The sequence below is a fragment of the Erythranthe guttata genome, chromosome 14 (genome assembly GCF_056151865.1).
Source record: "Erythranthe guttata isolate IM_541 chromosome 14, IM_541, whole genome shotgun sequence".
In the NCBI taxonomy this organism is placed as follows: Eukaryota; Viridiplantae; Streptophyta; class Magnoliopsida; order Lamiales; family Phrymaceae; genus Erythranthe; species Erythranthe guttata.
Window position 1 is genome coordinate 26,079,151 of NC_142546.1, and position 24,900 is coordinate 26,104,050.

Genomic DNA, 24,900 nt, shown 5'->3' on the forward strand with positions numbered 1-24,900 from the left:
ATATTACATAGCAATTTATTCTAGCTTGCGAAAAAAAGAGAACTAAAATGAAATCGAAACAAAATTATTGAATTCCGACGATTTCAATCCAAAATTTTCCAATTTTTCGAACAATATCATTTCGAATTCCGATTTTCTTTTAGACTGTAATTGATTTTTTTTTCGGAAAGAAATTGGAATTAACATTTCACGCTCCTAGCTTTAAACATACAACGACTAAAACGTTATCACACGAAAACGACACTCCCATACTTTGCTCTGTTGTTCATTCTATTGACAATAATCTTGAAGCACGGTCTACTATTATATTTACGTTTTTGCCCTTGTAAAATTTATCTCTTCAAAACGAAACAATGTTTAGAAAAAATAAAATTAAAGGATTATAGTCAAGTTGGTTTCCAAACAGCAAGCAGCTCCTGGAACATCTCCACCACAAGTTCCCTATCAGCCTTTCTGAAGAAATCATTCATTTCTTCTCTAACATCATAAATCTTTCCGAAATCGAGCAAATACACCAAACACCCTTTCTTCAATTTCCCAAGCTGAAAAATCCAAGCCTCTTGCAATCTTTCCAGAACATTCCCCGTGTTGATATCTTCTAGAAGACTCTCCTCACAAGCATCTTTCAAGTCCACAATGGCATACTTGTTCGCAGCACCCAATAATGCCAACCGGTGCTTCCAAAAATCTTCTGATCTCATAGTACCGTACAAGTAACTGAGGAGTGCCATGCAAGATTCGCATGTCATGTCTTCTATGTCGATTGTTGAAGATTCCTTCTCTTTTAGGTCGTGGGTGAACATACTGTCGAAAACGGGAGAGCTTGCGGAGAGAATTGCTTTGTGGGCTTTTAGTTTTCCGTCGGTCGTGTTGATGGTGATGTCAGCGTGAATTGACTCGTTTAGCATTCGGGATAGGCATTTGAATGTGCTTTGAGTTGCTAGGTTTTGCATCGTCTCATCACTTGGCCATATTGAACTGCCCTCTCCACCCTGAGATTTTTTTAAAAGTAATTAAGAGTCGAAATTTCAAGAACTCAAAAGATACTTCAAAGAATCTTACATTGAGAGGGCAGATCTTGAGGTCGAGAAACTCAACGTCAATGATGAATCGGCCTTGGCAATTTATGTCAATAGGACAAGCAAAGTCGTCACTTGTACGAAGTAGCCTCTCATGAACTGCAGCACAGAGCAACAATATATATCAACTGTGTATATTTTTTTCATAAGAAGGAGCTACAATATCTAAAGTGTAAAAGCTACCATATGTTTTTCAAAGTGATGCACCCAGCCAAGAAGTAATTATTCGATTATTTCAATAAATATCAGAAGTGTAAACTGTCCAAAATAGAAGACATTCCAGTGTCGACAACACCATGGATGCAAGAAAAGTACATAATAGAAATGTTTCTCTCGACAATTCGCTTGAGAAAAACTTAACCATGATAACAAATCACGGGGTTCTCGTCAGTTCAAATTCATTTTTTCTTTTCTTTTATTTACTTAAGATAAGAGAAGAAAACGCCTTCTCTTTGTCATAATTGACATTCTGTATATAAACCTACTAAATCTAGTACGCGAGATCAAGAATTTATCTAAATTTTATCTAATACTTTAGTTCAAGAGGATACGTAGATTCTATTCATCACACGATTCGATGAAGTATCTTGATATTTCCTTTATGTCGAATTAGTAGTAAATGGCAGTGCTGCTAATGATTTTTTTTCTTTGGAGCAGCTTATGTGGTAAGAATTTCAACTCACACTAACTAATTCTAATCAGAAGAGAAATCATTCGCTACCAATTTACATTAACTATTTCAAGTTTTTACACAGATTGCAGCAGGTAGATAAAATTTCTAACAAAGATGCTTCAACAATACAAGAACAATTTCAAAAGATTCAACTTTCGATTCACCTTTTATCAGCACACCCAAACACATACATAAGAAATAGGGAAAAGGTTAAAAAAAAAAAAATGGAACATACTGGGGGAGATGTAGGGTCTGCGATTAGAGCCGGCGGTGGTGACACGTATGACGAACCGGGCAACCGGCGGCTGCTCTTTGGAAACCCGCGACGGCTCGGGGAAAAGCCGAATGTATACGGATCGGCTCTTCTCCACCGATAAATGCCTAAATTTTCCACGAAAATCAGCAATCACAATTCACACACAATTAAAAAAAAAAAAAAAAAAAAAAAGAAGCAGAAAAACATGAGAAAATCGATTGAATTGGATACCAATTCCATATGCCGATTTTAAACGGGTCGGATCTTCTGTAAGGAGTGGTGGGTCCGAAACTGTCGATTTTCCACTGGGCTAATCTAGCTATCGTTTCCACCTTTGAGTCCGTCATCGTCTCCACTGAGTTCGAGTTTTTAGAGCGAGTGAGGGTTTTTACTCTGAACAATCGATTTACTTTGAATTTTGATTTGATTTCTGTTCCATTTTGACTTTAATTAAAAAGATAATAATCCTTTTTAAAGCTTCCTATTATATTTCTGTAAGTAAAGATTAACGGTTAATGAAGTCAGAAGTGAATTGACAGGCCAATCTTTATAAAAGAAATTCCCCTTTTACCACATTTATTTATTTTTGTAAATATGGGTAAATTACAACCACCCCTCATGTATGACCAAATTACGAAAATCACCCATCAATTATAAATCTTCTTACACGTTCACGTTTGTGGTTTCAAATTTAGTCGAATCTTCGATTTTAAATAGAATATTATCACTTTTGTTCCTATTTAATCCCATTCAAACTCCACATTTTGAAGCAAGATGATCATAATATTTGTTTTTTGGCTTGTATATATTTCAGATTGTGTTGCATCACAAATTGTATTTTTACACAAAACAAGTACAAACTAGAGCACATTCCACGAAATCTAGATGCTTATGTTTAATTTGACACCATAAGGGTGGATGTGTAAGAAAAAATCATAGTTGAGGGGTATTATCCAAACAAGAGGGGTTTTTTCGTAAATTGACCATGCCTCAGGGGTAATTGATATTTACCCTTGTAAATATATATTTCATAATTAAAAAAAAGATAGAATATATATTTTGAAATTTCAAGATCGATAATTTCTCTTGAGAAGTGAAATTCATCAATCAAATTTCCATTTTATATTTTTGTTAATATATATATTTCAAAAAAAAAAAAAAAAAAAGAATATATATTTTGAAATTTCAAGATCATTAATGATTTCTATATATTGTAATTTTCTTCTTTTTTCTCTGTTTTTTATTTATTTATTATAACCAATGAAAACTTGTATTTGGAGTTATCCCAGGATTAAAAAAAAAAGATAGATTAAATGGTGCAGAATCAAAGCATGTGATGCATGGAAAATAAAAGAAAAAAGGTGGAAAGAGATGAACCCTAATCTTTATCCAAAGGGTCCACTTGTTTTTGCTCCAAACATTTCTTACAATTATTACTTAAAAGCACCCTTTGTTGTTATTTTTATTATTATTATTTGACTATATAAATCTGCATGCAATGTACCGTGACAAAACAATGTGCCTTAACAAAAGTTATTTTGACTTAAGCTTTCAAAAGAGTCTGTCTTTTGTAAATTGTAACTAGTAATGAACTGCACCTGCGCACCTGTTTACTTCTCAATCTCATCATAAATTATTTATTAAATGACATGATATGACATTATACTAATTATGTAATTAATTACCAGCCATAATAAGAATTAGGTATGATGATTAATATATATAATTGAGTTGTGATTATTTAAGATGGTTAAACATTGAAGTATGGTGGTCCTGTAGTGTGTGTATTATAGTGGTTGTAAGATCCAAGAAAGGAGACACATGGCCCTATATTAAACTTCTCTGTTTCAATTGAAAATGATTTTACTATAAAATGCAATTTAATTATAAACCTTTGCACATGCACCCCATTTTGCTCTTGTGGGGATTAAAGTGCAATTTTTTTTATTTTTTTATTTAATAATTATATTGTTGCCAATCTATATTGAAAATTTGGGTTTTAACTCAATTAAGTAATTATATCAATATAAACTACTCTCTATTTTAATTTTTTTATAATTTAAAAAAAAATTATGGGGAGGAAAAAAAAGACAGCTAGAGGACAAGATTGATCTAGAAGAATATGTGTGCTGCTGTTTATGTTTCCTTGAGTGGAGCACCTAATGTTGGGTTTTTGTCTGTTGGCACCAAATTTCCGTTAGTGAAGATTGAAGAAATCCGCCATACGTGGAAATTAAAGATTGGCAAAGATTTGTTTTCCATGTTTATTTTGGAATTAATTAGAGTCCTATTTTTGTAATATTGTTATTAGGACTTAGATTTATTTCCATGTATTGTATTCTAGTTAGGTATCTTTTGTATTTATCTAGAATAGAAGTAGAAATCGACTAGGATTCTATTACCTAGTTAAATCGATTTCTTAGGGCCCAAGTTAGGTTTAGGGTGGAGATTTAGTGCCTATATAAGGCCCTCAACCTCATATGAGTCCGATGGAGCTTTAATCGAGAATATCCCAGCATAAAGGCTTTGAAGGGTGCAGCCCGTGCTGCAGCCCTGTCTGCACGACAGGTGTGGCAACAGAACAGGTTTCTTCTACCAGGCCATAAAGAAGATCGGCGTTTCGGGAGAAGTGCTTAAAAGATCTCGGGAGAGGTCGATCCGCCGTTTGAAGGAAGTTCAACATTGGAGGAAGTCCAAGAGTGCGGATGGAGGAATTGCTTTGATTTTCAACAAGTTCGAGTCGTGTGCAAGAACGGCGTATCACATAAAGAGGGAGTCTTTAGTGTTTTATTAAGTCCTATTAATGTACACATAAATCTGAACTAGTTTTGCAAGTCCTCGTGGATGTAGGGTACGTTTGTATCCGAACCACATTAAATTGTTGTGTTCTTTATTCTGCTTTTCGTAGATTTATTACTGTGACAACACAACAATTCTGTTACGTCACCTAATGTCGTAACAAGTAGTCTGTCTCAACAGATGAGTAGATATCCATAGGCATTCAAAATTCAACAATTGGCATCAGAGCGGGTCACTAGATATACTTAGTGTCTGATTTTGGGTTTTGGTTTATTTGCTTTGTTTATTGGATGACGTGTGTCCACAAGGAAGGTTGAGACGGAAGTTTGTCACGGCATTCACCCAATTCCGCTGCGTTGTAACGTGCCCCGTGATGGGACACTCTGATAGAAGACCAAGACGGGTGAAGAAAAGTGATATCTTTGTTGCAGGGGGAGTAAATCTCATCTGCAGGGGGAGTTCTTGTTAAACATGGATTCTAACCAATCTATGCCAAAGGGGGAGATTGTTGGCACCAAATTTCCGTTAGTGAAGATTGAAGAAATCCGTCATACGTGGAAATTAAAGATTGGCAAAGATTTGTTTTCCATGTTTATTTTGGAATTAATTAGAGTCCTATTTTTGTAATATTGTTATTAGGACTTAGATTTATTTCCATGTATTGTATTCTAGTTAGGTATCTTTTGTATTTATCTAGAATAGAAGTAGAAATCGACTAGGATTCTATTACCTAGTTAAATCGATTTCTTAGGGCCCAAGTTAGGTTTAGGGTGGAGATTTAGTGCCTATATAAGGCCCTCAACCTCATATGAGTCCGATGGAGCTTTAATCGAGAATATCCCAGCATAAAGGCTTTGAAGGGTGCAGCCCGTGCTGCAGCCCTGTCTGCACGACAGGTGTGGCAACAGAACAGGTTTCTTCTACCAGGCCATAAAGAAGATCGGCGTTTCGGGAGAAGTGCTTAAAAGATCTCGGGAGAGGTCGATCCGCCGTTTGAAGGAAGTTCAACATTGGAGGAAGTCCAAGAGTGCGGATGGAGGAATTGCTTTGATTTTCAACAAGTTCGAGTCGTGTGCAAGAACGGCGTATCACATAAAGAGGGAGTCTTTAGTGTTTTATTAAGTCCTATTAATGTACACATAAATCTGAACTAGTTTTGCAAGTCCTCGTGGATGTAGGGTACGTTTGTATCCGAACCACATTAAATTGTTGTGTTCTTTATTCTGCTTTTCGTAGATTTATTACTGTGACAACACAACAATTCTGTTACGTCACCTAATGTCGTAACAAGTAGTCTGTCTCAACAGATGAGTAGATATCCATAGGCATTCAAAATTCAACATTGTCCATTTTATTACTTTGCAGAAATAACATGGCTTTTATAATTAAGTTAATTACGTGGCTTACAAATGACAATGCCTTTGTGCACAGATAAATATTTCAAGAACATGGCTTTTTTTTTTTTAATTAAAAAATAAAAAATAAAGCATCAAGGGTTCCTTTTCTGTATAGAAAAAGAGCCCCTTTAATTTGGGGTCCTTATCCACCCACAATTTTAAGCTTTGGTCCTTCTAATAGGCTTTGTGCCCACATGGCACATATTGCCTTTGCTGGACCTCTTCCAGCTGATGAGCTGGAAGACTTGGCCAATCCCCTTCCGCCACCTCAGCGCAGCTCGTGGTTTTGAGTTATCGGGCACCACGCTACTAGCCTTGATCTTCTTGTCTTGCTGCTGCTGCTGGTGATGGTGATGGTGATGTGGCATTTTCGATTTTTTGTCCTTGTCCCATGTGGCAACACCATTGTCTTCAAACTTTATTGATATGAATGAGTCTGCAATCATATTTTTGCCCATACTTTCATTAGTAATAATTGAAAAGGGACCACATAAAATAATTAATTAAGCTAGATAAATGAAATGATTATGTAAAATATAATTAGATGGATTCATACATCTTATCCTCGTACTAATTATATGCAATCTTGAAAAGAATAGAGATATTTATTATTAATTACCTCCGGGAGTAGTTGATGAAGTGTGGCAACAATAGCGATCGGATTTACGGTGTTTAAAGTGGAGACGATCGAGCAAAGTTGTAAGGGCAAAGATGTTAGCTAGAGCGAGACGACGATGCTTGCGTGTTTTGTGAAGATGGGCAAACTTGGAAGAAGAAGAAGAAGATAGAAGAAGCAAGAGTCTTTCATTCAAGCACAATGCACATATTCCTACAACCAACTCTTTTGGATGATTATAACACCATCTCCTCTCATCATCTGATCCCTTGTACTCATGATTCATATTTCTTCACTAGTGTGTGTGTGTGTGTGTGTGTGTGTGTGTGTGTGTGTGTGTGTGTGTGTGTGTGTGTGTGTGTTCTTTAAGAATATATGGTGGTATACACTATTGAGTTGGTGTATAAATAGCCATTCATTTATTTCAATTTCAACTAGTTGGTCATTTTCCATGTCTTTTACTACATCAGTTAGGACCATTTTAGTTTTTATCTGTATTAGGTTTTGGTCCTTTTCTTTTACATAATTAATATTTAGTTTGGATAATTAAATATTGGGAAATTCACAAGTTTCACATCTCAAGTTTTCTCTAATTTCACATTTGTTCCCCCATGTTCACAATAAATACATATGGTTAGTCCGTCAGTTGTGGTGGTCATGGAAACACGTTTGATTCCATTATTTTTAACGGAAAATGACTAAACGTGTTGAATTTTTTAAACATGAGGGACCAAATATATTTTTTTGTGAACATATGGGACCAAATGTGTAATTAGAGAAAACTTGAGGCGTGAAAACTGTATTTTGCCCATTAATTATTTATGGAAATATTATATTCGGATGTGTAGTCGGGCCCAAAATATAAAGTCGGGTCGGTTAAGGTTGGGCCGAAAGCTAAACGGGTCTTGCCAACAATAGCATGGGCTGTATTGATATGTACAACTTTGTAATTCTATCTTGAGAAACAACAATACGAAAGCCCAATACACACTCCTTTTCAATACTTCAAAATGATTATAATTTCCCTCAATTTCTGTATATTTGACAATTTAATTATGATAATATTAATTTCCCATTTTATATAAAATACTCCTAATTAAGGATCTTGAATCTTGCCCATGTGCCATGCATTTTTGTATATATAGATACATGTATCTATATATATCTTACCTTTATTGAATTGACACACCAAGCAAGTATTGTGTACTTATGTATTAACTGCACATGCACCATCTTTGTGCATTGCTTCATACTAATTTCTCTAGCTTGATTTATGGACACAACTTTTAGTAACTATTTATCAATCAAATTACATTAATTAATTAACTTCGCTTTTAATGATCAGTATTAGCTAAGCAAGCACGACTGAATAATCAAGATTAGCAGAGATGGCCTTGTTTTGACGTTTTCTTTTTGTCTATAATAACATATGGCAATATAATTTAGTAGGGTTTTTATTACAAGAAATAGTATTATTGCACGTTCAAGGTATCTTCCAGAAAATATTTATTGGATATTCTTTTACAATGAAAAAAGATGCGTTTTTACATGAATGATGCATCTCTCACTCAATTCTTTGTAAATGTGTGACATATATTAATTTGACATACTAAAAGGAATGGATATTTATTGTATTATTTAAAATAATGGATTGGCTACATTTATTAAATTAAAAGGGCATCATAATAATTACTAATTAGACCAATTTTGACCCAAAAACCTTGGAAGTCTGCAGTAAATGGTCCCACACTCATTCCTTCAAGTAATTTAATTAAATCATATACTAATTTTGTGCCAATGTTTAATTTCCATAATTATTAGTATATTCCACTAATTTGAAAGTATTAATTATATATATATATATATATATATATATATATATATATATATATATATATATATATATATATTATATATACACACAATTACACACACATTACGCACATACAATTGCACGCAGATTGTGTGTACTATGTGTTTGGGGGGTGTGTGGGGGAGGTCCTTAAGGCGTGAAGGTAGACGAGAAATCCCCCACACGTTTTGAGTTCTTTCCGAAATCAAAACTAAGTACCAAAATTTAATTTAATTTAATTAAATTTAATTAAACACCCAAAATAAAAAAGACCTTTACATATACACCCCTTAATTATTATGACACTTCTCCACCAGGCTGAATACAGCCTACCCCTTCCACCGCCGTTACACCCCCAAAATTATTGAAATTCCCAACTTCTCCCTCTTTCGGTTTCGATTTTATTTGATTTAATCCCCTGTTTCTGGGTAAAGGTTTGATTTTGATTTATCGGAAATTAGGAATCGGGGTTTGGTTTGAAAAGTTATGGAGGAGAGTCGGTTGTGCCAGTGGAGTGTAATCCGATCCGTACTTGCTATTCTTCAATGGTGGGGTTTCAATGTCACCGTTATCATCATGAACAAATGGATCTTCCAGGTTTCATTCTTCGCTACCAGTTACAATTATTGATTCATTCTTCATCAATCATTTTTTAATTTTTTGCTGAAATTTTGTTTTGTTCATGAATTTTCCGGTCGATCTCGGTGTGTTTTATTTTTATTTTATTCAAATTGAATTGATTTTTAGCTGGAAAATGTGGTTATTATTGTCATAAAATTGAGAAAGGCTAGTCTTGCGATGGAATTTAAGCCCAAATTTTAATTATTTCAACATTTATGATTATTATTATTGGATTAATTTCACCATGAATTCATCTTTGAATTTTTTATGTTTCAATTCCGAATAATGCAGCCGACATATAGATTGAGATGAATTTCCAGTTAAATGAATTGTCATTAATTTGAAGTTATATATGATGAATGTATCTGGTCTTGTTTAGCTTAATAAATGAATACAATCGAGCACCGACAATCTTTTTCGAGGTAATCGTTATTTCTTACCAAATATTCATTTTTTCTTTTTGCAGAAACTGGATTTTAAGTTTCCATTGACTGTGTCGTGTATTCACTTTATATCATCTGCGATCGGTGCATTTGTGGTAATTAAAGTGCTAAGACTAAAGCCGCTAATTACCGTTGAACCTGAAGATCGCTGGAAGAGAATATTCCCCATGTCGTTTATATTTTGTATCAACATAGTTTTGGGAAATGTGAGCTTACGGTATATTCCAGTTTCATTCATGCAAACTATCAAGTCTTTCACCCCTGCCACAACAGGTGAGTTTTTTCTAGTAGCCAATTAATAATCGGTAAAAGGTGGTTTGGTTTATAAACAATAATAATCAAGTACAACGAAAATGATTTTTCGTTTTCGAAAACAGTTTTGTTGCAGTGGCTAATCTGGAAAAAGTTCTTTGAGTGGAGAATTTGGGCTTCGTTGGTTCCTATTGTTGGAGGGATTTTACTCACTTCTGTCACAGAGCTCAGTTTTAACATGCTAGGGTTTTGTGCTGCTTTATTCGGTTGTCTTGCTACTTCTACGAAGACTATTCTTGCTGAATCTCTCTTGCATGGATACAAATTTGACAGGTAATAATCGAATTAATGGAAACTCATTTTATGCTTGTCTGAAACAAGAATGGATTAGAATTCCATTTCTTTCGTTTTTTTCCGAATAACGAGGATCTAATTATTCGTTAGGATTCAATCAAGCATGTCAATACAAATATACAATATTAGATTCTTGAGCTTTTTATTTGTTTAACGAGGCAAAATAAATTCATTATACAACAAACACCACACACTCTAGTCACGAATTGCCTCGTATATAATATTAAGAAATCTGTTTTGGATTAAGTGCAGTATAAACACAGTGTACTACATGGCACCATTTGCTACTATGATCCTGGCTGTGCCAGCTCTGCTACTGGAAGGATCGGGGGTCGTTGCATGGTTTTATACATGCCCCTCTCTTTTCTCTTCTCTTGTAATAATCTTCGGTTCTGGAGTCATGGCCTTTTGCCTCAACTTCTCTATCTTTTACGTCATCCACTCGACGACAGCTGTCACCTTCAATGTTGCTGGAAATCTAAAGGTCAGTCATTTGTTGACTCTTTTTTTTTTGTTTATAAATTTACAATTTTGTAACTATTCTTGAAATTCGATTTTCATGGCTCGGTGATTAGGTTGCTGTGGCTGTGACATGTTCGTGGCTGATCTTCCGGAACCCAATTTCCATGATGAATGCGGTTGGTTGTAGCATAACGCTGATCGGTTGTACCTTCTATGGATACGTGAGGCACATGCTCTCACACCAAACACCCGGTACCCCTCGCACACCTCGAACTCCAAGGGGCAAAATGGAGTTGCTTCCGTTAATTAACGATAAGTTAGACGACAAAGTTTAATTTCTTCTAATCACCAGAGGGAACTGGTTATAGATATTTACTGTAGAAATCAAAGAAGAGTTCTTTTTTCTTTATTTTCCCTATCTTTTTTTTTTTTGTTCTTCCGAGGATCGTATGGAAAAATTAAGTAAGATTCGTCGCCCCCTCGATGAAATGTACTGTTTCTTGTTTTTAAACATAGTGATTAATAGATGAACAGGGGATGCCTACAATCTATACATGATGATGGTGTTTAAGTTTTATTTATTTATTTTTATTCATTGAGAGCAAATAAATTACAGAATGCATTGAAATACAAAGATTAATTAATTTCTACAGCAAATCTTGATTTAGAGTCTGTTAAGCCAAAAGCCAGAAGTTTTTGTGCCATCTGGTGCTGATAAGGTAGCCACCAACTCCATTGCTCTGTTTCTTGACTCCTATTGTCAAGCATTCCACTCTGTTTATGCACTCCTCCACAAACTCTTCTGTGCTGCTGCTTTTGAAACACAAGCTGCATTTTTTTTACATAAATTATTATTATTTTATGAAATAAATAAAATATTAGCAATTTTTTGAATAAAATTTAGAGTAAAAAAGTTGACTGACCAATGAAGTAATGAAGAAGGGTTATTCTTCTGAGCTAAGACCAGCACAGAAACATCCAGCTTCTTAACTTGACTCATAACCGTTGCCAACTTTGGTCCTTGGATTACCAGTGCTTCTACTTCAACCTGCATATTAATTATCATCATCATTAAACAAATACAAAAAAAAAAAAAAAGAAGAAAAAAAAGGTGACCTCAGGTTTGGAGGCTTTGCAGAGAGAACCGAGTGAGGTGGCAAGGTAAGGAGAAGAAGAGTTGTGGGAAGAAGAAGGAGAGAGAAGAATGTGAAGAAGAGTGAGAATATCTCCCTTGTTAGTAACATGAGTAAGTGCCCACATCATTGCTTGTTTACTCTGTGTTTTTTCATCCACAACCACCATTACTCTCTTCTTCTTCATCTTCATCAACATACCACCACCATCATACATCATATTCTCCTCCTCCTCCTCCATTTGCTTCACCACCCCACCACCACCACCACCACCACCACCACCCCACCTCTTTGATGTTGTTTTCCTACTTATTATCTGCCTCATCAATGATGAATCTGAACTCCCCATTTCTTGCTTTTCTTCCTCCACAATAATACAACAAGACTTGTACTTTGTGTATATGATGTGTATTCTTTTTGGGGGGGCAGAAAGAAGGGGGCAAGAGGTGGGAGAAGTAATGGGAAAAAGATGATCTTTTTAAGTATAATTTATATGCATGTAGGTTAAAAGGTCACGGGAATCAAAGGACCAAAATAGTAAATAAATCAGTTTCAGGGATCTTTTCATTGTACCATCTTTTCCCTGTCCATCACTTTCACATATCTTTTCTTCATTTCTTTCGCCACATCAATGAATACCTATCCATCTACCTATCTACCAGGCCCGGCCCGGCCCGGCCCGGCCCTCTCTTTAAATCTTGTACATTTTACTTACTACACCTTAATGATGGTTAGATTATAGTAATTAGTTAATTAGTCATTTCACAAACAGTTCATTTTAGTTAACCAGTCATTTCATAAGTGACTCCAACTCACAATTATTTTGATTTTTTTAATTTATTTTTATGTTTATAATTAGATTAATAATGATGTGATAGCTTAATGAGAAAGGGGTATTCTTGATATACGTTGGGTATATTTAAATGTTTCTTGAGGTGTACCCAATTATATTACAAATAAAATAATATGGTAATAACCACTGTATATATCTGGAATTGCTTTTTAAGGGAACCATACAAAAATATTCACAGGTCACAACTCACAAGCATAGTTCATCAATTGGATTTGCAGCTATTTACACCTAGCTTTAATTATTGTCAGATTAAAGAAAATGGACAAACAATTCTTTCTTTTTTCTTTTAGAATAACAATTAAGTCTTCTTGTCTGATTTGCAAGCGGAAAATAATTTACTTTTCCAGGAATTATTATTTTTATTTTCCTGCAATATATTAATTTTAGTTGGAGGCTAATTAATTAATTAAATGTTTTAGAATGATCTAAAATTAATTTAACCCATATCACAACAAGAAAGAAAATAACGTGACGAAAGTGAAAGGGCATCGATTTAAGAGCCCTAATTGTCAGAAATGAGCCCTCGTTAATTGGGCCTTTGGAGTTTTCCAGTCGTACAACAAAATAATTACATGCAATGGCCCATATCCTGTTTATTTACTCTTTTACCCCTCAGTGTATTTTCGTAGGTGATTGACTTCCCGTATGTTTCAGTAGACGAGGGATATTTACGGAAGTCCCAAATTTATTAATTAAAATTTGATATTGCCTGAGATTTATTTAAAATTCTACATGTGAAAAGTTCCAATTCACTTCTACCTTTGATTAAAAACATTTGAAATAAAAAATAAGTGATATTTGATTTGAAGTCATTTGTTTTCTTACAAGTGTAAATGAGCCAAACCAGCTCGACAGAAGCTCGAACTTGAATTTGAATTTTCGATCTCAAGCTTTCTGACGAGTAGAGTACGAGCTCATTTTTAGTTGTTCATGAGCTCACAAACTGGTTTACAAGTTTTGTTATTTATTTATCTTAATATATTATTAATATAAAATAAATTACATGTCATTTTTTCTATTATATTTTATAATAATAAAATTCTAATAATGGTTAGTATGAAAAATAATAATTTTTAGTTTCAGACCAACCCAATTGCAGACCCCAATAATACAAACAAATTGGGCTGAAATTACACAGTTTCGGACCCATATATAGAACCCGAATACAGATGCACTTGATCCGCTAACAAGTCGGGTAAATGGGCTAAACCTATTTGAATTGAAGGCGTGGGGCCCACTTGGGATATTGCCGATCAACTTTTAATCTCGGCCGGTGTCGGAAAACAAGGGTTTAAAATAAATATTTTATGACAGACAGACACAGACCCAAGACAAATACAAAGCCTAAAGAATGGGGCACACTTCTTTAACTTGGCAAAAGCTATACTTGCCAATTTCCAATAATACCCTTACCAGGTGTACAATTAAAAAATTAAAAACGAGTTTCTAGATATAATATTCATGAACAATAAAATATATATTCTCTTTTTTTTTTTTTTTTTTTTCTCATGGTCTGTTTTTTATGCACACGACAACCAACTTTTCTAAACGAATTTGTTTGATTTTGTCGGGTAAAATGTTTTTAAATACTGATGCAGGAGTAATTTTAATTTATTGACAATTATTCAATACTTTTTTGTTTTACCATGATTATTTAATAATTTTATTTAACATAATATTATCAAAAAAAAGAAAAATGCGAGAGGGCAAAGTAGTAAAAGCGTAGAATGGTCTTGTCTTCGGCTCGAATATCGAGAAGCTGACTAGTGTTTCAACTTTCAAGTCTGAAAATGTATTCTCTCTCTCTCACACACATACACTCGCAGAGTGTTCTGTTTCAAAATACTCTTCCAAAAAACTTTCCGTTGTCTTCTCTCTCTCACACACTCAACACACAGCACACAGTGAGAGAGAGAAAGAAGCTCGACGAAGCTTTGAGACCACCGGAATAATATTCTCTCAACAAAAATGCCCGCACTTCTCCGAGCCGCCACAGTCGCTTTCCTCCTCACAATCGGAGCGTTCCTCCCACGCGCCGCCCCCAAATCCACCATAGAACCCTGCTCGAACTCCGACACCTGCTCCGCCCTAGTCGGCTACACACTCTACACCGACCTAAAAGTATCCGAAGTCGCCTCCCTCTTCTCCGTCGACCCAATCTCTCTCCTCCTAACCAACGCAATCGACATTTCCTACCCCGACGTAGAAAACCACATCCTCCCTTCACAGCTCTTCCTCAGAGTACCCATCCCCTGCTCCTGCATCGACGGCATCCGCAAATCCGGCACCGTTTCCTACAAGACCCGCCCCTCCGACACCCTCTCCTCCATCTCCTCCGCCGTCTACGGCGGCCTTGTCTCCGCCGACCAGATTAAGGAAGCCAACCCCAAGGCCGACCTCTCAGATCCTTCCGTCATTGGCGTGGGCACTCAGCTCAGCATTCCCTTGCCCTGCACCTGTTTCAACAACACTGACAACAACTTGCCGGCGGTGTATATGTCGTACGTTGTCAAGGATGTCGACACATTGGCCGGAATTGCGGCGAGGTACGTCACTACCGTTAGTGATTTGATGAATGTGAATGCTCTCGGCAGTGCCGATATCGAAGATGGTGATATTCTCGCGATTCCCCTCTCTGGTTAGTGATGACGATTCTGCCCTAATTTTGTTAATGATGTAATTAGGACCAATATTGATTTGATTAAGTTATTGCTGTAATAATTGCAGCTCCTGATTTGCAGGGGATTGTAATAAATATTTGTTAAATGAACCTAAATAAGTTTGTTTGGATTGTTCTTTATAGATACTTGTAATTTACATACTTGTTCTTGATTTGTGATATAATATAATGTTAAGCAGTCTCTTGGATTATAAGTTTCTTACTATGTGATTATAAGTTATGTGGTCCGAAAAATATCGGTAGACATGGTTATATATGCTAGCTGGATTAGTGGTTATATAGTAACTTCTTGATTGATATATGCAGCTATAGGTTTACCTTGGGGCATCTTATGAATTATTGTTTTCGATAAATTAGTTGTAAATGAATAACCACATTTTGAATATTGACAGCGTGTGCGTCAAATTTCCCAACATACGCAAATGACTATGGATTGGTTGTGCCCAACGGGAGTTATGCTATTGCTGCTAGTCATTGTGTGCAGTGCAGTTGTGGACCAGGGAGTCGCAAGTGAGTTCTAAGTTATCTCTTACATGTAGATACACTTCTCCACGTCTATATGTTAGAGAAATATCTAATTAAATGACTCGGATTTATTGCAGTTTATATTGCATGCCTGCTTCGCTGGCAGTTTCTTGTTCGAGCATGCAATGCAGAAATAGCAATCTCATGTTAGGAAACGTTACGGCACAACAATCCAGCGCTGGATGCAATGTCACTTCTTGCAGTTACAGCGGCTTTGTTAATGGAACCATTTCTACTACGTATGTTTTTTTTTTTTTTTTTTTTTTTTTAATACTTGTAATAACTTTATGAGATTCGATATTTCTTCGATTTGTCTTTCATTAGCAATTACAATTTGACTCTGTTTCTTGTTTTCATATGCAGGTTGTCCACATCCCTCCAACCTAGATGCCCTGGTAAAGTTAATTTAATCATTAGTCTTCACACAACACTAATTAATATTCTTAATTAGCCGACTAATCATCGATTACACAATACATACGATTATGCAGGATCACAGCTATTTCCTTTGCTTAGTGCACCACCAACTGTAGTCCCAAACACGTTCTTTTCTCCGGCACAATCACCATCGGAATCGGGTGGTTTTCCGACATCAAATCCTAATGTGGTGCCTTCTACTGGTGCAGTTCAAGGGTTTGCACCGGTAGGTGGACCTGCCGGAAGTGCCTCCGGTGGTTCCTCCGGTTCTTGCTCCTTAATGAACCACTTAAGTAGCTTTCCTGTTATGCTTATGTTAGGTTTGGCTATGAAGTTTGTACTGTCATTGTAATTTTTGGTTCTTTAATTTGAATTAATGTTGTATTTAAACATCTCCAAGAACAGTATGTTTGATTACCTTTTGAAAGGATTGTTTTATTTCAATATGAGATTCAGATTTTTTTTGAATTCCATGAAATTATAGTTGAGTAACAATAGGGTTCTTTTATATAATAACAAGTTTTATTTTAACATAGTCAATTATAAGTTTTTTGTTAATATTTTGTATAATTATTATTATGTATTACTACAGGGGCACTTTCGCCATTTCAGTATTTTAAGCGAAAACAACCAAATTTGGGCAAGAATCAATCATTATAATTCATTATTAATTATTAGTAGCGGCATATACACACAAACGGTTTGTAAGCATAATAATCAGAATCGTCCGAACCCTAACCCTAAGGTGCACGGAGAGAGGGAGAGAGACAATCAAGATACAGAAAAAAATGGCGGGCCATGTTACGATGGAGGTGGCGAAGACCGTATTGGAGGTGGCTGATGTAGCGTGGACTGCCGTAGAACGCTGCCATCACCACAATCACGAGACGACGGCGTCGCCGCCGGATATCCTAAAAGGAAGGGATTCGGATATTGAAATTCTAAGCTCTGAAAATGAACGGCTCCGTCAATTGCTCGAGAAAAATCTCAATCTTCTCCAAGAGATATCTACTTCACCTACGTTGTTACATGATTGCCCGTCGGATGTATGCAAAATTTTTTTATTTTTTTTTGGGAAATTGATGGTGAATTTTATCTGAATTTGTAATGAATTTGCAGCTTCATGATCGGCTATTGGATGCTGTCAATTCCGAGAGTTTCCTGAACGAACTTGTATCCCTCCGTCAAAAATCTACAAGCACATTCCCCTTTGATGAGCCATCAGGTATAGATCAAAATTATGGTGCTGGAGCAAGTTATCATCTAGGTACAATCATAGAGAACTCATGTAACATACTCTTTCAAATTTTGCAAATTGTATTAATTTACATATTTCGTATTACTTATCTTGTGCTTCTAGTTCAATATGATATGCATACCTCTGCAATTCTAACAAAACATATATCTGGTTAGCATTAGAAGTGATGATCTTTAGAACTATACGGTGGAAATTGTCGATATTGTTTTGCAAGATTTTGGAAGTGAGTATATGCTAATATTTGGAAGAATTTTTGCTTATCAGGTAAAGATTTGGAGAAAGCAGAAGTTTTGATTAATGTTGATCACGAAGAGCCAAGTTGGTGGGTGTGGGTTCCCGAGGTCCCTATTAAAATTGAAGAGAAAAGTGGAATCGACAGTGAAAATTATGTAATTGTTAGCGAGGAACATGTAGTGGATGGAGTTGCTACCTTTATGGCTAAATGCATTTTGGCAAACCCGAACTCTCTGGTATATAACCTGATCTTGCTCGATTTTTGCCCTTAGTAATTAGTTAATTACTATTCATGTCATTTATTTGACAATGGTATTATGTATTTGCAGAATTTGACTCCATTGGAGCTGCAGAAAGGTAGGGTTCGGAAGCTTTTTCCTGATCATTCATTTTAGATTGAGTCTTGTTCAGAGAGCAGTAAAATTGTGCTGTTATTATAGACATATGAATGCTTCATAACGATTTTTTCTTTTTGATTTGGTGGCATGTTCATCTCATGAATATTTCATCACTTGCAGCCTTGATGAAAGCACTTGGAGGTATAAACAAGGTAGAGAAAATGCTAAACATTTGGCATGCTGGGAAGATGTTTTACACCCTAGCTACATGGGGTCTTGCTCTTGCAAGGTTAATTCGAAATCTCACTTATTTTATATTGAAGTTGATTTTGTCCCTGTTTAATTTTGATTCGAGTATTTTTTTTTTCTTTTTCATGTCTGTTGTATGCAATAAGTCGATGATATAATTGTAATCAGATGACTGCCTCGGGATGAGATGTAATTAAGAAATTCACACCTTCATTGTTGAAGGTGCTGAAAAGAGGGATAATTGAACGGTCGTTTCTATCTTTGGCTATGGAATAATGTAGTGACTGAAAGAGAAAGAGAGTGTGTTCCATATGAGTCGCCTTTTGCTATTTGTCGGGAAAGTGAAAATTCAAGAGAAAAGGGAAATAATAAAATTGAACTTGCATGAGCTTTATCCATTTGTTTCTTGAAGTTTTAGTAGACAATTAATCATGACTTGATTACCGGTTGCTAATGTGCGTGTTTGTTTGTATTGCAGTTTGTACCAAGGTCGTGCTATTCTAAAACTTGCTGCACTTGGGGTTCATCACTCGAGCAAAGTGGCTTTAAATGTCCTGTAAAGACGGGATTTTATTCGTGTGTGTAAATTCTAATGACCCGACTTTCTTGGTATTTGTGTGTTGCATAGTCCCGTGAAAATATTTGTTACTTCTGTTGTTTGATCTTTAAATGTACATAGGTGTACCGTGTAAATGGCATTGGATATTTGGATTATTTAATTTACAGATTGGATTATTTAATAAACATTCTTAAACTAGTATGCAAGATTATGTCATCATTTAGTTGTGTAAGAAAGATGTTGTAAACAAAGAACTTGTTCAGAATCATTTATGTTACATCTCAGCATCTCAATATTAGTACAAGAATCAAGAATGTAATGTTCTATTAAGTTCAAAGGCATGAATTCAAGGTCTGCTAAAATACATCATTATACAATGAATTCTCCTTGCAATAAGAGTATGCGCCTCACTTCGTTTGCCAGATCAGTGACATGTTTGTCTTCACATCCTACAACGACAATTAGATTTTAAAACGAAAATAAAGGATGGAGTTTTGACAAGACAACAAAAGAAAATGAAAGAAAATGGAAACAATTTTTAATTGGATATGAAGTTAGACAGCATACCAATTTGGTTAAGGGCACTTTCTAGTTTGAAGAGGTACTCTCTGTTTGGTCCCGAGGGGCCTTCTGCCCTAACTATTTGGCTGCACATTGAAAAACGAAAACGGAAATATTATAACGAGATAAATTTTAATGATGTGACAGAAAAGAATATATATATAGATACATGGCAATATCTTCAAGTGAGGCAGGTCCTAAATAGTTGTTGTTGAGCTTCTTGTCTGCAGATGCTATGTATCTGAGCAGTTAAACTCGTAAGTTTCGATACATAAGTTAATCGGCAATAAAAACAATGTAAGATTGCTCATCTGAAACACTCGTAAGTTTCGATACATAAGTTAATCGGCAATAAAAACAATGTAAGATTGCTCATCTGAAACTTACACCATAACATTGGAAATAGCAGGTGTTGAATCAGTAAGATCCTGCAACAAATGTTCGATAATTTACTCTCGTGATATACGTAGATTCATTGCAACTTTTATAAATTAGTTGAATTCAATAAAACTTAGGCTAGTGGTCTGAAATAAAAATAGATGAACGTACAGTGAAAAAATCAACGTACGCCTTCTTGTCGTACTGCTTCTCTCTCACTTCAAGATGCTGTGACGAATAATATATACCAGCTAGAATCATTTATTGCATTGGCGACAATATGTCGAATATTAGATAATGTATGTTGCTGTAGTTAGAAGTAAAATGAATACCTCCAAAGCAGTGATTTGATCTTCGTTGCGCGTAATTTTGTAAGCAGCACCCCACTGTATAATAAATACCGATAATTGTGACAGTTATAAGCATATAAATAAGTAGCCAAAATACAAAGAGAGAAAGAGAGGTACACATAATTCCCCCTTTGCAGGCTCAATAGTGACAGTTCTGCCTGGAAATTGTGGGGTTCCTCTGTGATCAGTGCTTCCTGCATATGAAAATCCAACTCTAATTAAATCAAAATTCACAAACATGCTATTATGCATGTTAATTATGTATGTATGTATGTATGTATGGGTGAAATAAAAACCTTGGTAGAAGACACGGCGGTAGTCTTTGATGAAACCGACGAGGCGTTCATCGTAATTGAAGCCCGCTTTCCATATCAGTGACCCGTACCCGAATACCCACATCGCCATTTTCAGAAGAGATTATTAGAGCAGAAATTATTATGTGTTTGAATCAAGATTCAAGAAGCAAAATCGGCCGATTTTGAGAGAAGAAAATGAATGGGGGTTAATTAAGGTAACATATATCTCATCAGAAGAATCAGATTAAATGATTGAGATTTGAAATCAAATCCCAGTTTCTAATTGGGCCTTGCTTGCCCCACCACTTATTTCTCATAGGTTGGCCCAAATATGTGTCTATACCTTCTTAATTCCTTTTTACTTTTTTTTTTCCCAGGCCCATATCATGACTTTCGAATAATAATAATAATAATAATAATAATAATAATAATAATAATAAAAGAGTGGTAAGAGAAATATATATATATGCGGTTGAACATTAATTAGAATGAATAATCAAAAGTTGCAACATATTTAGGTTATTACAATTATAGTACGTACAAAAGATAATGGGATTATATATAAATAGAGTGGTAGGCGCAGTGGTATATATTATTGCTGCTTCATCACATAGATCATGGCTCTTGTTGGTGGTGTAAGGAATTCTTGTCACGAATCATTGGTTTCGCACCATTAGTATTAATAACATCGTGAAAATTCTTGTCCGAAACTATAGGCAATTCTTGGCCGCCTTTTCCTGATGATGCCAATTTGTCTGGTTTATTATTATTATTATTCTCTTTGCTTTTGCCCCAAACCACACAGTACAGCCCAAATACTATTATCACCGCTCCGATTAAGCTGCATCCAATATTACATTTCAAATTAAATTAAATATATATGTATACATATCATAAAATATATAAAAAAAATATAAATTTTACGAATGTATATATATATATACCTTCCAAGATGAATTTGCTCAGACAAAATTAGGGCACCCAACACAGCAGTTATAATCATGCTGAGAGGACTAAACGCTGTCACAAACACCGGACCTCGAACCCTGTTCACTACACTTTGCATGTAGTATGCTATTCCTGAGCACACTATCCCCTGTAATTCAAATCAATTATATTAATTATTGTTGCAAATCAATTAATTATATATCTATATTAATAAACTCTCATGAGTACATACAGAATAAGAAGCTGCTAGAAGCCTGGAATCAAAACCAATAGCCCAAGCACTCTTACGGCGTTCCATTATTACAGCCGCCACTCCTCCTTCCAATGTTCCCATGAAACAAACTAATGACGTCAGTGACAGCTCAGCAGGGTACTCCTCCAATGTCTTGTTCTGTATATACACATATATATATATATTCCAATTAGTGTAAGATATTAAGATATATTTTTTATTTTTATTTTTAATTTGAATTGACATATAATATAATATAATTGGGTTTTAAAATAAAGTTAAATGAGTTATAACGTACTTGCAGGATAAAGAAGGCGGACCAGCCGACAATACAAGAGAGCAACATAATAGTGCCGGCGACCCAGTGCTGATCGGCGGAACCGGCGGCGGCTTGGTGGTGGCTGCCGTTGCGGAATATATCGACGGCGGGGCCTTTGTACAGAGTCATCACCATTGCTCCTGTCACTGTCACTGCCGTACCAATCACCTTTGCCAAACTGTACATCTTTTTCAGATTCACCTTTTCCAACCTTCATTATTAATATATATTATAATCCATTAGGGTTTATGCTTTTATATATATACATATAAATTATTCCAACAGCTGTTTTTAATTTATTTAAATAGATATATATATAGATTAGATATATATACCTGAAAATGAGGGCCATGATGAAGGTGATGGCGGGAAGAACATTAACGGTAGCAGATGCAAAGGTTGCTGACGTGTACTGTATTCCTACACCGTACAAGTTCTGGTCCAGCACCGGCCTGATATATTCATTATTTCATTTTTTATTATTATTTTATTATTTTATTATTTATACTAATAAACACTCAATAATATAATCCAACATACATATACTGATATCAATACATGCATGCATGCATGCATAAAATTTTGTAGCTAGAGAAAGAACATGTAAAACTTAAAAGTAGTAGTGCAATTAATTAATCATCAACTTTTGAAATTAATTAAGTAAATACAGTATTATGAGGTGTTTAAGGGCATTACTCCAAGAAAGCAAGCACCATAATCTTGAAGAATATTGATAGTGTCATCTTTGGCCTTGTTTTCCTGCAAAATAAACAAATTTATGTTAATAATTAGTACTTACAATAAATAGAAGAAAAATTAATTCAGGCAAATAATTAATAGTCTGATCGATGAGTACTTTTCGAGGAAAAATGCAAACGGAGCAAAAACGAGGGTAGCAACGGCATGGCGATAGACAACAAAAACCCAATGGCTAAAGCCACGTTTGAATGAAACAAGGGTAACTATGTACATTCCAGCATAACCAAATTGAAGGAATATCATTGCCAAATAAGGCTTCATCTTTTTGAAAACTCCTTCTTCACCCATAATTAATTATTTTCTCTCTTGATCACTCTAAAAAATATATTATTTTTATTCAATACCCAAATGGTACTTAGTATAATGAATATATGGGATACACAAAAATGGGCTTCTGGCCTTTTCTATATATACACAAATAAAAGCAAGAGTAGTATTATATGTATATATAATATTATAATAAAGAATATTGGAAGAAACCTACATTATTTTGAATATAACATGCATGGTGGCACTAACTTTATATTCACCTTTAAGATTCCCTTATCCATCACCATAAAAATGCAGCAAGAATCTTTGCTACTATAATATATCTATCTTTTAAAAAGAATTGCCCAAAAAATATATAAATTTAAAATGTGATTTGATCATCAAAGACGTGAATTAGGGCTTTATGTTTAAGTTAATTTAATGTTGTGTTTATTTGCAAAGTGATTGTTTAAAAATGTTGGACCACAAATTATTATTACATTGCTTTGTTATTGCAATATGTGTAGGCTTATCTTTTTCTCTTTTGTGGATGACGAGTGGACACTTTAGTTTCGAAAATGGCTTACAAATTTCGACTTCTCTTTTCCAAGATTATATAACTTTTCTCATTTTATTATATTTTTCATTAATTTTTAAGGATAATTATGTAAATTGTGGTTGGCAATTAATGTAGTATATCTTATAACATATTTTTTTTAATGATTAGGGCTCGTGCTGTTACCTATAATCAGATTAGTTTTGATTGATGAGATTGTACTAATGCTCTACACACTAATTAATTATCTAGTCATTAAGACGTTTGGATCATTTGGTTCAGGGATGGGTGCTACTAATTTAATGAAATAATAGCATTTAACAGTGATTTAAAGAAGTGTGAATCTCGTCAACCTAACATGTTACTGGCCCCCACTATTTAATCCGTAAAATCTTATAACAGTAATCGAACGAGCCTTTAGTCTATTAAATTAGTTCTTATGATGTTTTAGTTTAGCCAATTTCATGAATCAATAATAATCCGAGATAGGAAAGCAGTTGCTTTTGGTAGTATCGTTTTCACTAAAAAGAAAATTGAATAAAGTTGCAATAATACATTGCATGGACGGACTAATGAAGACCACGCTATACGTAATATAGATAAAAAGATGACTCAAATAAATAAATTAATTAAATAAATATAATAAAATGTGTATGGAGTTGTTTGCTCCACAGGTCTGGGCTAAATAATTAAATGAATCCAGGTGAGTAGGGAATTTTTCCTCTTTTTTAATTTGCTCAAAGTATTTTGTTGCGTGGGAAATTTTCTTACTATATACATGGAGTATATACATACAAACACAAATAAAATAAAATAAATAAAGGGCCTTTATTAAAGGAATATTAAAATGGGCAGTTTCAGTCAAATAATTCATGCATGGATGTATATCCCCTGAATAAAAACTTTTAGAATATGACCCAAATAACACCATACTTTAATAAAAAAAAATATGCAAATTAAATATCCAGATATCGACCCTTTAAATGATTAAGACCGTTTATTTAAATTCTTTTACACTCCATATTTTTTGCTGGTTTTATTTTATTTTATTGGGTGCAATAAAATAATAGAGCACTTGGAGGACAATTTAATCAGTGAGGTAGTGAAATTAATAATATTGGTGCTTTCTTGCTATGATTCCAACTTTAACTTTTTTTGTGGTTCCCTGAAAAGCACAAACTATTTTTCCAAAAAAAAATATA

The 24,900-nt window shown here is 34.7% G+C and overlaps 8 protein-coding genes across 9 annotated transcripts; 3 read left to right on the top strand and 5 right to left on the bottom strand.

Moving 5' to 3' along the window:
• Positions 1–285: 285 nt before the first annotated feature.
• Positions 286–2,531, bottom strand: LOC105973100 (BTB/POZ domain-containing protein At1g21780). Its single transcript, XM_012998111.2, has 4 exons — positions 2,240–2,531; positions 1,988–2,133; positions 1,063–1,178; positions 286–992 (listed from the first exon to the last, which is right to left on the bottom strand). The coding sequence occupies exons 1-4, from the start codon at positions 2,353–2,355 to the stop codon at positions 387–389; spliced, it is 984 nt and encodes a 327-aa protein (XP_012853565.1). The 5' UTR covers positions 2,356–2,531; the 3' UTR covers positions 286–386.
• Positions 2,532–6,156: 3,625 nt separating this feature from the next.
• LOC105972906 (uncharacterized) lies at positions 6,157–7,176 on the bottom strand. The gene is made up of 2 exons (XM_012997886.2): positions 6,824–7,176; positions 6,157–6,640 (listed from the first exon to the last, which is right to left on the bottom strand). The coding sequence occupies exons 1-2, from the start codon at positions 7,104–7,106 to the stop codon at positions 6,363–6,365; spliced, it is 561 nt and encodes a 186-aa protein (XP_012853340.2). The 5' UTR covers positions 7,107–7,176; the 3' UTR covers positions 6,157–6,362.
• Positions 7,177–8,751: 1,575 nt separating this feature from the next.
• LOC105973049 (UDP-galactose transporter 1) lies at positions 8,752–11,381 on the top strand. The gene is made up of 5 exons (XM_012998049.2): positions 8,752–9,269; positions 9,760–10,009; positions 10,114–10,321; positions 10,595–10,826; positions 10,918–11,381. The coding sequence occupies exons 1-5, from the start codon at positions 9,159–9,161 to the stop codon at positions 11,137–11,139; spliced, it is 1,023 nt and encodes a 340-aa protein (XP_012853503.1). The 5' UTR covers positions 8,752–9,158; the 3' UTR covers positions 11,140–11,381.
• On the bottom strand, positions 11,366–12,412 carry LOC105973051 (uncharacterized). The gene is made up of 3 exons (XM_012998050.2): positions 11,921–12,412; positions 11,728–11,852; positions 11,366–11,632 (listed from the first exon to the last, which is right to left on the bottom strand). The coding sequence occupies exons 1-3, from the start codon at positions 12,284–12,286 to the stop codon at positions 11,479–11,481; spliced, it is 645 nt and encodes a 214-aa protein (XP_012853504.2). The 5' UTR covers positions 12,287–12,412; the 3' UTR covers positions 11,366–11,478.
• A 2,144-nt stretch (positions 12,413–14,556) lies between these two features.
• LYM1 (lysm domain GPI-anchored protein 1 precursor) lies at positions 14,557–16,880 on the top strand. The gene is made up of 5 exons (XM_012997978.2): positions 14,557–15,428; positions 15,863–15,980; positions 16,073–16,234; positions 16,359–16,390; positions 16,487–16,880. The coding sequence occupies exons 1-5, from the start codon at positions 14,759–14,761 to the stop codon at positions 16,762–16,764; spliced, it is 1,260 nt and encodes a 419-aa protein (XP_012853432.2). The 5' UTR covers positions 14,557–14,758; the 3' UTR covers positions 16,765–16,880.
• A 175-nt stretch (positions 16,881–17,055) lies between these two features.
• On the top strand, positions 17,056–19,221 carry LOC105972990 (elongation factor). 2 transcript variants are annotated; one of them, XM_012997980.2, is made up of 6 exons: positions 17,056–17,458; positions 17,532–17,637; positions 17,935–18,140; positions 18,234–18,261; positions 18,423–18,531; positions 18,970–19,221. In XM_012997980.2, the coding sequence occupies exons 1-6, from the start codon at positions 17,201–17,203 to the stop codon at positions 19,049–19,051; spliced, it is 789 nt and encodes a 262-aa protein (XP_012853434.2). In that variant the 5' UTR covers positions 17,056–17,200; the 3' UTR covers positions 19,052–19,221. The 2 variants fall into 2 exon arrangements, with proteins under 2 accessions (XP_012853434.2, XP_012853433.2); XM_012997979.2 differs by having other exon boundaries at positions 17,071–17,458; positions 17,532–17,679.
• Positions 19,222–19,290: 69 nt separating this feature from the next.
• Positions 19,291–20,909, bottom strand: LOC105972991 (ChaC-like family protein). The gene is made up of 8 exons (XM_012997981.2): positions 20,636–20,909; positions 20,457–20,533; positions 20,322–20,375; positions 20,161–20,217; positions 19,999–20,039; positions 19,781–19,852; positions 19,618–19,697; positions 19,291–19,499 (listed from the first exon to the last, which is right to left on the bottom strand). Exons 1-8 carry the CDS (start codon positions 20,742–20,744, stop codon positions 19,420–19,422), a joined length of 570 nt encoding a protein of 189 aa, XP_012853435.2. The 5' UTR covers positions 20,745–20,909; the 3' UTR covers positions 19,291–19,419.
• Positions 20,910–21,072: 163 nt separating this feature from the next.
• On the bottom strand, positions 21,073–23,389 carry LOC105973102 (WAT1-related protein At1g44800). Its single transcript, XM_012998112.2, has 7 exons — positions 22,991–23,389; positions 22,831–22,893; positions 22,470–22,586; positions 22,114–22,345; positions 21,816–21,974; positions 21,580–21,731; positions 21,073–21,476 (listed from the first exon to the last, which is right to left on the bottom strand). Exons 1-7 carry the CDS (start codon positions 23,179–23,181, stop codon positions 21,251–21,253), a joined length of 1,140 nt encoding a protein of 379 aa, XP_012853566.2. The 5' UTR covers positions 23,182–23,389; the 3' UTR covers positions 21,073–21,250.
• Positions 23,390–24,900: the final 1,511 nt, after the last annotated feature.